The 11,336-nt window shown below is 41.5% G+C and overlaps 1 protein-coding gene across 1 annotated transcript in view; it reads left to right on the top strand.

The window, feature by feature from the left end:
- The window catches only part of ARHGAP40 (Rho GTPase activating protein 40), a 24,564-nt gene extending 13,866 nt beyond the window's left edge, over nucleotides 1-10,698 (top strand). Inside the window, exons 4-16 of the mRNA XM_027890848.1 lie at nucleotides 312-387; nucleotides 841-1,019; nucleotides 1,630-1,795; nucleotides 2,247-2,338; nucleotides 2,453-2,530; nucleotides 2,805-2,964; nucleotides 3,630-3,712; nucleotides 4,421-4,627; nucleotides 4,889-5,029; nucleotides 6,686-6,846; nucleotides 7,876-7,931; nucleotides 8,288-8,442; nucleotides 8,684-10,698. Coding sequence (XP_027746649.1) covers nucleotides 312-387; nucleotides 841-1,019; nucleotides 1,630-1,795; nucleotides 2,247-2,338; nucleotides 2,453-2,530; nucleotides 2,805-2,964; nucleotides 3,630-3,712; nucleotides 4,421-4,627; nucleotides 4,889-5,029; nucleotides 6,686-6,846; nucleotides 7,876-7,931; nucleotides 8,288-8,394 — 1,506 coding nt within the window. The 3' untranslated portion in view covers nucleotides 8,395-8,442; nucleotides 8,684-10,698. The remainder of the gene's footprint in view (nucleotides 1-311; nucleotides 388-840; nucleotides 1,020-1,629; nucleotides 1,796-2,246; nucleotides 2,339-2,452; nucleotides 2,531-2,804; nucleotides 2,965-3,629; nucleotides 3,713-4,420; nucleotides 4,628-4,888; nucleotides 5,030-6,685; nucleotides 6,847-7,875; nucleotides 7,932-8,287; nucleotides 8,443-8,683) is intronic.
- The last annotated feature ends 638 nt before the right edge of the window (nucleotides 10,699-11,336 follow it).

Here is an 11,336-nt window from a genome sequence, read left to right as displayed (position 1 = left end):
TCCCCGGGCAGATGGAGCTCGTTAGCCCTGTAAGGCAATCCATCTACGTCCTGAGGACCTCGCTGCCACCGTCCAAGCTCGCTTGGCCCCGGCAGATGAACCTCAGGATTAAAGGGTGGGCTCAGTTCCGCGCACACTGTGTCTCACCTAAAAAATCCAATGCGCAGGCTGGAAGGTGGAAAGACCTTCCCCGGTTCTTCGTTCACGAAGACTGGCCATTACATTACGTAACAATTGGCTTTTCAACTGTTTTCCTACAGTTCTGCTCCTCTTTTCATTGTAGTCAAAACAACATTTTTTTTACTTTTCAGGAGACAGCAGCAGAGAAAGAGGAGTCCAACCCAGATCTGTTATGGCAGAATCTACAGACTGCAAATGCACAGAGAAGTAGAGTTTTAAATGTAGAGTTGAACTGAATGAGGAGTAGGATCTGAAATAGGGCTGAAACTGGAAGGAAAGATGTATATGTATATATATACAAGTAGTTGTCGTTAGGAGTTGCTGCTCAAACTGGTAACCATAACTCTGCAAGAAAGCAACTGAAAAATGAAACTAGAATCAGTCTAGTAAAGATCATGTGGTGAAATCCTATAAATAGTATATGCAATTGTGTAAGGAGAAGTTAGCCATAGGTGTGTCCTGTTTAAGGCCATACTTGTCTTACCAGTGATCTGATGATTGTAGCTGTAATGTTATGACTTCAGACTAATCTCGTCTATTGATCATTGTAAGGGCTGTGCTGTTAGAACTCCGTGTTCGTATGTTAATGTAGGATTTTGTAAAAACAATAATACCAAATATTTTTAGTACTCCTCTAAGCTCCACTCTCCTGGCTTTCAGAAATTCAAGACAATTTCTCTTCTGTATCAGAAACCCAGGATTACTCCTGCACAGTTCGAAACCCTGGAAAGGAGGAGGTGTTCAACATGGATGTTGCCTACTCGGAGCAAGCAGCTGTCCTGCTCAAGGAATCCTTCCTGTCTGAACCTAGGAAGTTAAAGGATGGAAATGCTCTAACTGTAAGCACTGAAGGAACTTCTCCTGTTTCAATTTATTAATCTGTTCTTGTCAAGGCACTCAGTTTGGTTTTATGACCAGCTCTTGAAAACATCCTCTATGGATAGTGTTGCAATGGGTCTCTATTAGGTATTTTTGGGTACATAGTGCTTTTATCCTTGCAGTGTTGGGCAAGGATAGACACTGTGTAGTGGAGGGTCAAAAGAAGTAAGGCTTGTATCTGAAACTATCTATTTTGATACACATTTGTGTTGTTTCCTCTGACAAGGGGAGAGCAACTGGACTTTCTTATTCATAATCCTAGCAGTTTTCTTCTTTGCAAATGAACTGGACTGCTTCCAAAATCCAAGTAGATCAGGGTGGATATCAGGCTTTAACTTAAATAAATTGGGATGTCCAATATGATTGAAGAGCAATACTGAAAAGGGAAAATATTTATTCAGCTAGTGGTTGAGTAGGTGCAGTTTTGGTCATGTGTTTAGTCTTGAACACGGCAGAATGAACAGGTGCCTGGTTATGATAAGGAGTCATAAGAATACAGCAGAAGTTGTTTACTAGTGGAATAAGTGACAACTTGAACTGAACCTTTTGGGTGTGTATGTTTTCCTTTAGAAATTTAAGATCCTCAAGAGCAGACTAGGAGTAACCAGGATTGGAGATCTGTCTGCTCAGGACATGAAGAAGATCCCCACACTGGCCCTCATTGAACTGACAGCTCTCTGTGATATCCTGGGCTTTGAGCTGAAGAGAAACAAAGCAGCGAAACTGAAAACAACAGGTTAGTTGGTTTTTTGTTGTTGTTTTGGGTTTGGTTTTGGTTTTTTTGGTGGGTTTTTTTGTGGTTTGGGTTTTTTTTTTTTTTTTTTTTTTTTTTTTTTTTTTTTTTTTGTGTGTGTTTGGTGTTTTTTTTTTTTTCTTCTGTTGCCTTGTTTTTTTATACGCATCTTCTCATAGATTTGTGTTCCAAATGTTAGAACAGAGGGGGTCTTTGATAAGAAACTTTGTGACAGGTGTGTTTTCCTTGGTCCTGGAAGTCACTGGATCATGACATCAAGACCTAGTACCACAGTTATATCTGGCTATTAAATGCATTTGTCTTGTTTAACTGTTCCTCTCTTTTTCCAGTACCTATGCTTGTAAAAGTGCCATCTGAGTCTGCAGTGGGCGATATATCCCTTAGACCTGTATTAGAGGTGATACAGACTTACAAACTGTTGTTTCTATTGTAGAGAAAAGGCTTTTCGGAGTACCGCTCAACACCCTGTTGGAAAATGACCAAAAGCTGCTCCCCAACACCAAGGTTCCTCTGCTACTCCAGGCAGTAAGTTCTCTTCTGCTTTCAATCACACCTCTGATCCCCAGTCATCCTGTGAAAAGGAAGGGCTGACTCATCATCCTCTGCACCTAATAGCTTTCTCATTTCCCCCTTTAATAGCTGTTGTCCTGCTTGGAGAAGAGAGGACTTGAAACAGAGGGCATTCTGAGAGTTTCTGGGTCTCAGACAAGGATCAAGGTATGAGCTCTTTAGCAGTGTTTAAAAATGTCAGAGGTGATCAGGGAGCATTTGCTAAAGCAAGTATCTAAATAACACAAAATAATAAATATTAATATTTATTAATAACCTATCTCATCTCCCTTCCAAGTAAAACTAGAAATACCCTGGGAAATCGGGGAGTGTGTACTGTGAGAGTCTCTGCACTGTTTTGACTTGACCGATTGCCCTCCTAGTGCTCAGCTACAGAATTTTCCCATATACGTGCTTGTAATAAATGCCATCTTTTTAATAGAGTCTGGAACAGAAGTTGGAAAGGGACTTCTACACTGGCCTTTTCCGCTGGGATGAAGTGCACCAGAATGATGTGTCTGGGCTGCTGAAGAGGTTCATACGGGAGCTGCCAGCCCCACTGCTAACAGCAGAGTACCTCCCTGCTTTTGCTGCTGTGCAAAGTGAGTCCTTGCTCTGCCTGCTTGACAGCAGTTTGCTGATTTGTGCTCTTCTTGCAAAGCTCTGTTGGCCTTGAACTCTTGTCAGGTGTGTTGGGAGCCTGTGGATCCAATGGGAAATACAGTGCATGACTGAGAGTCATAGTTGCTGGTGCTTGATTGAATACGTCTTTGTACACTGTCCTGAAGTCTTACATTATGTTGTGTCATTTGGGGCTACAGCATTGCTGCCATGCTGTATCTCAGCTGTGGCAGCTGGCCAGGGTGTACAATCTTGGCTTGACTGCAGGTAACACAGTGTTTTGCAAGCACCTTGGTTGGAGGTTTGTGCCTCAGTGAGTGGTTTGGATGGGTTAAGCTAACTTTTTCAGTGCACAACTTCTTTGACCAAGAAATGAGGAATAATGGGGTCGTTTGGTGCCCTTTGAGGGAATCAGAGTTGCTGGTAGACTGTGTACTCTGAAGGAAATTAGCCAGTCTTCTAAAACATGGGTAATTCCCTTCATAAGGACAGTATGGGCTTGATTTGCTTCTATAAAGCAAGTTCTCAAATCCTAGACAACAAACACTGCAATAAGTAATTGCCTTATTCTTTGGGGGTTCCCTGCTCAAGAAGAATAGTGTCAGAAGCCTGAATCCTCTGTCCTGTTGTTGCTCTCCCTATCTAGATATTCCAGACCTGAAGCAAAGGTTGCAAGCTCTGAACCTCCTGATCCTGATTCTGCCAGAGCCCAACAGAAACACTCTAAAGGTAAAAGTGCTTGTTCTGGTTTTAACTGGAAAAATATAGAATCACTTAGGTTAGAAAAAAACCCATAAAATCATTGAGTCCAACCATTAACCTAACCCAGCCAGTGCCAAGGCTATCACTAAACTGTACCTCTAAGTGCCGTATCTGCATGACTTTTAAATAAACACCACTTTTGGCTTTCTGTGCTTCATGAGAGCTACAGTGGTTGCTGCTGCTTTTTTTTTCTCCTGCATAGTTCAGCTTCCAGGTACTAAAGGCAAGGCTGACTTAGCACCCTGAAAACTTTAGGCTTCTGGAATACATAATCCAGCCAAAGATGATCTGTTCATGGCTCTGGTGAGGTGTGAGGTGAAAGAAATAATCCAAAAGGGTTTATTTTTCCACATCTGGGAATGGCTTTGAGGGGATACTAAGGGAAGGAGGGGTTTATCTTTGGATTCTGCAAATTTTACGATTCGACTTTGTAAATTGCTACCTGCCAAGGAGTAAGAGCCCATCTGCTTCCCACACTGTCTCTCCTGATCTCTAAGCGCTGGACAAGCTAGTGTGCTTAGTATAGTTGCTTGTTGCCATCTTAGCATTAGAAACTCATCACTGAACTTCATGACTGGGGAAAGAGAATTTGCTCATGGATAACAAGAAGAAAAAGCTAATTAAGTGATCTCTCCAGCAATTTTCACAGTCTCAAGTCTCTTTCCCTCTCTTCAGGCTCTACTTGAGTTTCTCAGCAAAGTGGTTGCCAGGGAGAACAACAACAAAATGACCCTCTGGAATGTTTCCACGGTCATGGCCCCAAACCTCTTTATGCACAAGGGGCTGCCAAACAAGATCCCTGAAGGGAAGGAGAAGCAGCTGGCAGAGGGGGCGGCTGACGTGGTACGGATCATGATCCATTACCAGGATCTGCTCTGGACAGTAAGTTGCACACGTGTTTGGCAGTATGGTGTAGCAGTGTCTTGGTCTGGTTAGAGTTAGAAGAAGGGAGGGAATAGTCTTGGAAATTTCAGAGGAGTTAAACATTTGTAGGCAAATCCTCTGACTGAGTTCCAAGACTACTTTGTCTTTGAGGTACACAGATATTTTGTCTATTTCAGGAGCTTCATAAAGTGATGATTGGGTTGACATCCTCATCTCTGCTTGATTTAATTCCTGTTTTCTCCCTTCTCCCCTGCCCAGGTCTCCTCTTTTCTGGTAGCGCAAGTGAGAAAGCTGAACGAGAGCAACAGCAAAAGGTACCAGTTCTGTGACAAGCGAATTAAAAATTTGTTGCGCAAGATTCATGCTGATAAAGATAAGGTGGAAAAGAACCAGGCTGAGGTGAGTTGGGGCTTGGAAAAAGCAAGCCCTTTCATGGCAGTGTCGAATGCTTTCATGAGAACTTAAAAAGCTGTAAAGAGGGATTTTCTTTGAAGAGCAAGAGAGAGAAAAAGATTTCAGAATAGTGAGGAACAGTTTCCCAGACTGTTTTGGCCAGATCGTGGCAAAGACTGATTATGACAACGAGAACACTAAATACTTTTCAGGCTACAAAACACTTGATGCAAAGCAGATGAAGAGGGAAGAGACCAGGAACAGAAATGCTGGTGTTTGCCTTATGTGAAAAGCAGAATTCATGTGGCTCTGGGTGCCCTAGGTGTTGGCAAAGATATATCTGCTGTGATAAAGGCAGACTTATTTTTCAGGAACCTAATCCAAAAATTTGGGTTATAACAGCAGTAGTGCATCTAATTTTCTATTTGCTCCACAATGCTGTTGATCTGTAAGGAAGGGTTTGAGGAGGAGGTTCTTGCTACTTAAAAGGAGAAAAGTTCCCTGATGAACGACATGGCTCTGTTCACTCTCATATTGGTGCAGACTGAGATTGTTTAAACAGATGTTTCTATCAGATCTATTTCAGTATCAAAGTTGGGGAAAGATCCTTGGAGCCATTCTTCCTGGGTTTTTTGGTTGCCATCGTAGTTGAATATGTGCAGGTCTGTAGGAGCTGGGTTATATCATGCAGGGCTGGATTTGAAATATCACACAGCAGTGGGGGTGCAACCAAAAATGCTCTAAGGACCCAAGTTTAGTCTGCAGGTAGAAAGTAATAAATTGAAAGTTTAAATATGCATTCCTAAAGAAGAGTCTACGTTCTCATAAGCCAATACATTCCTCACCATCCATACTGGCCTACTGAGATGAGGTCTGCCTAAAATATGGCTGTTAAGATGAAATGTCACTGTTGAAGGTGCTGTCATTTTGGAGAGGGCAGCTACTGTTTAGGCAATCAAATAGATGATCCCATGCTTAGGAAGCAGTTAACACTGTTCTAATGGACTCAGTCTTGTGCACTGTTTTTGCAGAGGTTTTGGGATTGCAATATTAATTTACAGCAGGTCAAATCCTGTGAGAATAGTTCAGTGTTCTTAGTAAAAGTTCTGAGAAGTTCCTTCATGGAGTAAGTAGCTGATTAAAACAGTATTGGGAAAAAAAACTACTTTGACTCAGCTCTGTGATGGCTCAGTACTTCCTTTCTTTGGAAACTACCTTTCTGAAATTCAGTAGTCTGCAATCCAGCTGTCTAAACTCCTTTTACAGTAATGTAAATGAATTTCAGAGAAGTCATTCAAACTCTAGCAAACCAGTTTGTCGAGATTTCTTGTGACAAATCCTATTTTCATCCAAGCTTGTGTTGCTTCTGGTGGTAGTGCTGGGTTTGAACAGCAGAGAGCACCAGCGCCTGCTGATGGAGAGCACAGGTCTCCTCTCCCGAACACAACACCGAAACGCTAGTGATTTATTTATAATGCTCACCTCGATGCTTCTGTATGTTTTTAACCTGTAGAATGTGTGGAACAAGGAAAAAAGCCTAAAATCTCTGAGCAGCTGGCTGGATAGATTTAATTCTTCACACTCTCCAATCTATTTGGAAACTTGGGGTTTTGACTGATAATAAAGTCTTTAAGCACTTTTTTTTTTTTTTTTTTTGTTCAGCCTTTGAAGACTGTGAAAGTCCATGCATCACTCTTCCTGAAGGACTCACTGGAGGTGCATTTGAACAATGCAACCAGGGTTGCAGATGTCCTGAGGCAGTTTCAAAAGAACCTGTGCCAGAATGGCTGGAATATTGTTAACACTGTCAACCTCCTCAAGTGGTAAATTGTTTTTTTCTCTGCTTAAAAAACAAACAAACAAACAAACAAAACCCACAACCAAACCAAAAAATTAAACAAAAAAACTAATTGGTTGCTGTTTTCTGTCTTGTGGCTGAGGTGATGTGGCAACAGAGCAAATCATGAGGAGACTGTTCTCTGCTTCTCTATTCTAAGCAGTGGAAATAGTGTGTTGGATGGGGAAGTCAAGTGTTAGTTCAGCTGAGTGATTCCATTCTGTGCTCAGGCTGTCAGGAGGTCAGTGGTCCCATCCCCTCTGGACTGCTGGACAGCAAGTGAACTCCAGCAACCTTGCTGAAAGGAAGAAAAATTGGAATAGCATTGACCCTGCAAAGCAAACCCTCTCTAACTCACCTGTAAAAACATCACCTGTGCAAATTACCTGCCTGGAGTAGCAATCTCAACATGAATGTTAATGTAGAGATTTCCTAAAATGAGCTCTGCAGTGCCCTCCTATGCTCTAGTGGTAAATTGCTGACATAACCCAAAAAATGAAGAGAAGAGTTCCTGCCCTACTCTGTCACCATTCCTGCAGAATGTATTTAGAAGGTAACGTGGCAGTGCGTCTCCCGACTGTGTCACAAAAGGTGTCTAGGCAAGGAGGCTGGAAGGGAAGTTGGCTGATTACGAGTCAGCTGGTATCTCACTAACAGCTGCCAAAGTCTTCCTGTAAGTGAGCTTCTCTGGAGTAGTCCATGAGTTTTTGAGGAATGCTGACAGTGAACTTTGATATTTATGCCTGTTGTTTTCCAACTGAAAAATAAGTGTTTGCATACAGTGTGCTGCTTGTTGCCAGTGAGGAATAGCTGCCTTGGTGGGGTTTTTTCCAGTTTCGAGTGTCCTTCTCAATACTTGTTCAGGACGATCAGCAAGGTGTCTGTACCATGGCCTGTAGCTTCCTTGACCATTGCTGACCTCAGAACCACAAACAATTCTTTTGGAAGAAACAGTACTGAGCAACCTAACCTGTCTTTGCAAAGATTTAACTTGAGTGTTTTTTTCTTTCTGCAGTAACAACTCAATAGAGTGCCCAAACTTACTTCTGTATGAAGTGGGAGGTAATATTGGTAAGTACAAAAGGTAGCTGAAAATAAGGACTCTGACACCCAGTTTTTACGCTTAACTTGTTTCAGGAGGAAGTTGAACTTCTCCAGGCAAGTTGTGCTGGTGCTTCACCACCCTCAGAGTGAAGAATTTCTTCTTAATATCTAATGTACATCTACCCTCTTTCATTTTGAAGCCATTACCCCAGATTTGTAAAAACACTTCTGAATGGTCTAATATTGAAATTAATGTGAACAAGTACTAATTTTTAGGTGGGGGGGAAAACCAAACAAACCCCAAAACCTAGCAACTACAGAACTAAGGATATTAAAAAAAATGTGGGTTTTTTTTTTTTTTCCTGAACGTTTTGTTTTAATAGGTGAACATTGCCTGGACCCAGACACTTACCTCTTGGACTTGTACCACATCAACCCCCATGCTGAGTGGATAATTAAGCAAAACCCATCTTATCCTCGGATGTTCTAAGGAAAAGATGAGGAAAAACAAAGCATTTGGTTGAAGTTTTTGGAAGGTGTGGAAATAGAGACATTTCTGGTGTAGTCACAGACTTGTGACTTCGAAGGAAAAACGACTTTATTTACTGCTTCTATAGCAGCTGGCAGTGAGAGTACACAAGCCTACCTGCTAACAGAGGTGTTGGAAACAAGCAGCAATTCTTAGGTAGAAGAGTTTGCAGGGAGAATGACTGTTCTTAAACAAAACATCCCCCCAAAACAGGTCCTGAAAGCAAAGCAACAGTGGTTGTGCAGCAAACATGGAATGTGAGAGAGGAAAGGTCAACTTGAAGATTTTAGAAAACATCTCTCTTTTCTGGATTTGCTCTTTTTTTTTTGGTTGCATCCACCATTTGGAGGAGGGACAGTCAAATTGCTGCAGTGGTACTAAGGATATCACCTTGATAAGGTCCATGATTGCCTCATGCACATCACCAGAAGAAGGTGAGACCACAGGTTCCTCTAAGAGACACTGTTACGTTCTTTGAAGAATGAAGAAGGGTGTTTGCAGAAAGGTCAAATGGAATGTGATACCAACATCCTGTATTTAATGACTGTAGATAAATACATACACAACATAAGAACATAACTTTCCTTGCAAAAAACTGGACAGCAACCTTTCAGATGTGCAGTGGGATGAGAGATGTCTGTGTCCCATACAGGTCTGCTGGTAATGCAAAGCCAAATCTACAGGTTGCCATTGATGAGGATAAAATATGCATTTACTTTGCTGGACAACCTGTATGTCAATAGATTACAGGAAATATTCTGAAGTTAATTTGAGGTTAGTAATCTGACCTGGCCACATAAATTGAACATCTTTGTGGAGGATTCTGTGTGAACATGTCTGTCCAAAACAAATCAAGCCTCCCCTGAGATGTGAAGCGGCTGAACTGTGAGAGGTCCATGCCTGTGGCTGGTCACACAGTGGGTACTGAACTGAGCCTTCATTGCTCTGGCTGCACATTTCCATCCCTCACAGCACAGTGTGGTCGCTGTGGGTGGAGAATGAGGGTAGAGCAAAGCACTTGCACCTCACATCACTGCTGCATCATCATCATCCAATCCCAGCTCAAAGAGGACTCTACTTGTAGAGGAGGTGCACAGAAGAATTGCATTCCTTTATGATGATACTGAAATACGTTATGTGAGAGAACCCACTGTGCAGTTTCAGGGGATGGAACATGCACTGTATCCAGAAATCCAGATGTCTCTTTTTATGTACTGTTTTTAAACACTATTGGATATTTATGCAGAGGCAGGGCTGCCCTGCAAGTGTATGCTCAAAGTATTTCATTTGCCAAATCCTAGCTGCACTAGTGACAATCTCGAGTATTATTTCTTTTGTTAAATAAACTGGTTTCCATTGCAATCCGAATTTTTCCTCCTCTCCTTTTTTTCTTTTTTTCTCCCAGGCCGTTGAGTAGCCTTCCTTATCCTTTATTTCAAACACCTAGTTTCAGTTGTAAGGGCACTTCACTCTGTGATTTTTCTGTATGGTTAAATTCGTGGGTGGTGATGATCCTGTAAGAACAGGTGAGCCATAGTCCATATTCTTTCCAGCCTGTTATGAACGCTATGTGAGTGGTGGTGATATCTTAAAATTATGCATATATTAGAGAATCTGCTTAGTATTTTTTGAATGAGATGATGCAGATGCATTGACTGGCCCATCTTCATAGCTGTCTTCTTAAGAAATGGTAATACAAACTTGCAAAAAAATCCACCTCCCAACCTTGACTGTGATCCCCAATGTCAAGAATTCTTGAGGTGCCTCTTTTATAGGGTTTAAATTGTGCCTAAAAGAGCCTGATTCTTTTCCTTGAGGATGAGAAATGTGTCTTGAAAGATCAAGCTGCTTTAAAATGGGACATTAAAAATCAGTGGTACCTATTCACTCATCACTTGCAGAATTCTTTGTTGCAGTGATGGAGTTGGCAAGGAGCAAATGCTAGGAATGTGATAGCCTGAGAAATATCCAACTCATAAAGGCATGGGTGTGAGCTCAAAGATCCTTTGCAGGCTAAATTGCACCCCTGCAAATCACATAATGCTGCATTTTTTTTTCCACCCCTCATATGCTGGTTTATTAAACATACTGTCAGTATGTATTGAGGGGTTGCTACATCACTGCTACTGTAAACTACAACTGATTGGGGTTTTTTGAACAGCAAACAATGTGAATCAGTGCTGTGAAAACCGAGGTTGGTGGGAGATTCTTATGAGACAAATAAGAGGTCTCAAATATGAAAGGAAATGTAAAAAAAAAAAAAAATCAGCTGTTTTCAGATGATGGATGTGCTTTTTTTATTTTCTGACCTGTCTTTGTATCAAAAAGTAAACACAAATTTTTCAGTCACTGATGTGCAACCCACTTTTGAATGCTGGCTTTTAATAACGTTTTTTACAAATTTTTAATTCTGTATTTGAATTTCATTTATTCAGTGAAACAATAAAAATATAGTGAAATATCTTGGCTCCAATTTCATTAGTGGCTGAGAATAAGTTAGCGTGTCTATGAATGCCAGCAGGATTTGCCCTGGGCCTGAAGAAGGATGTACCTGTGGTGTAAGTGAGCTGGGCAAGAGTTTTGTGCTAGAGCTTCAGAAGTTCCTCTTTAGATGATCCTGTGGTTCTGCTGCAGAAGAATGATCCAGGAGGAGAAAGAGAGGGATGGTGATGGGTATAAAAAGTCCAGAGAAAGGTTGATGGGAGCTGAAGTTGAGCGCCAAGGATTAATGACTTCTGAGCTGCTGTTAAAGATTTAAGCTTGAGGAAGGATGAGAAGTCCCTTTCCCACTCTCTCAGTCCTTCTCAGCTGAGCTGTGCTCAGTGACATGAGTGCTGGACTAGCCAAGTTGGTCAGGAATAATAGGAATCCAGTCTGAATATTTGGTTAAATCGTGACTAATA

The sequence above is a fragment of the Empidonax traillii genome, unplaced genomic scaffold (genome assembly GCF_003031625.1).
Source record: "Empidonax traillii isolate 1590-97213 ecotype Southwest subspecies unplaced genomic scaffold, ASM303162v1 scaffold299:size639221, whole genome shotgun sequence".
Classification (NCBI taxonomy): domain Eukaryota; kingdom Metazoa; phylum Chordata; class Aves; order Passeriformes; family Tyrannidae; genus Empidonax; species Empidonax traillii.
The sequence above is the reverse complement of the archived record's forward strand: the minus strand, read 5'-3'. Positions and strand labels throughout refer to the sequence as shown.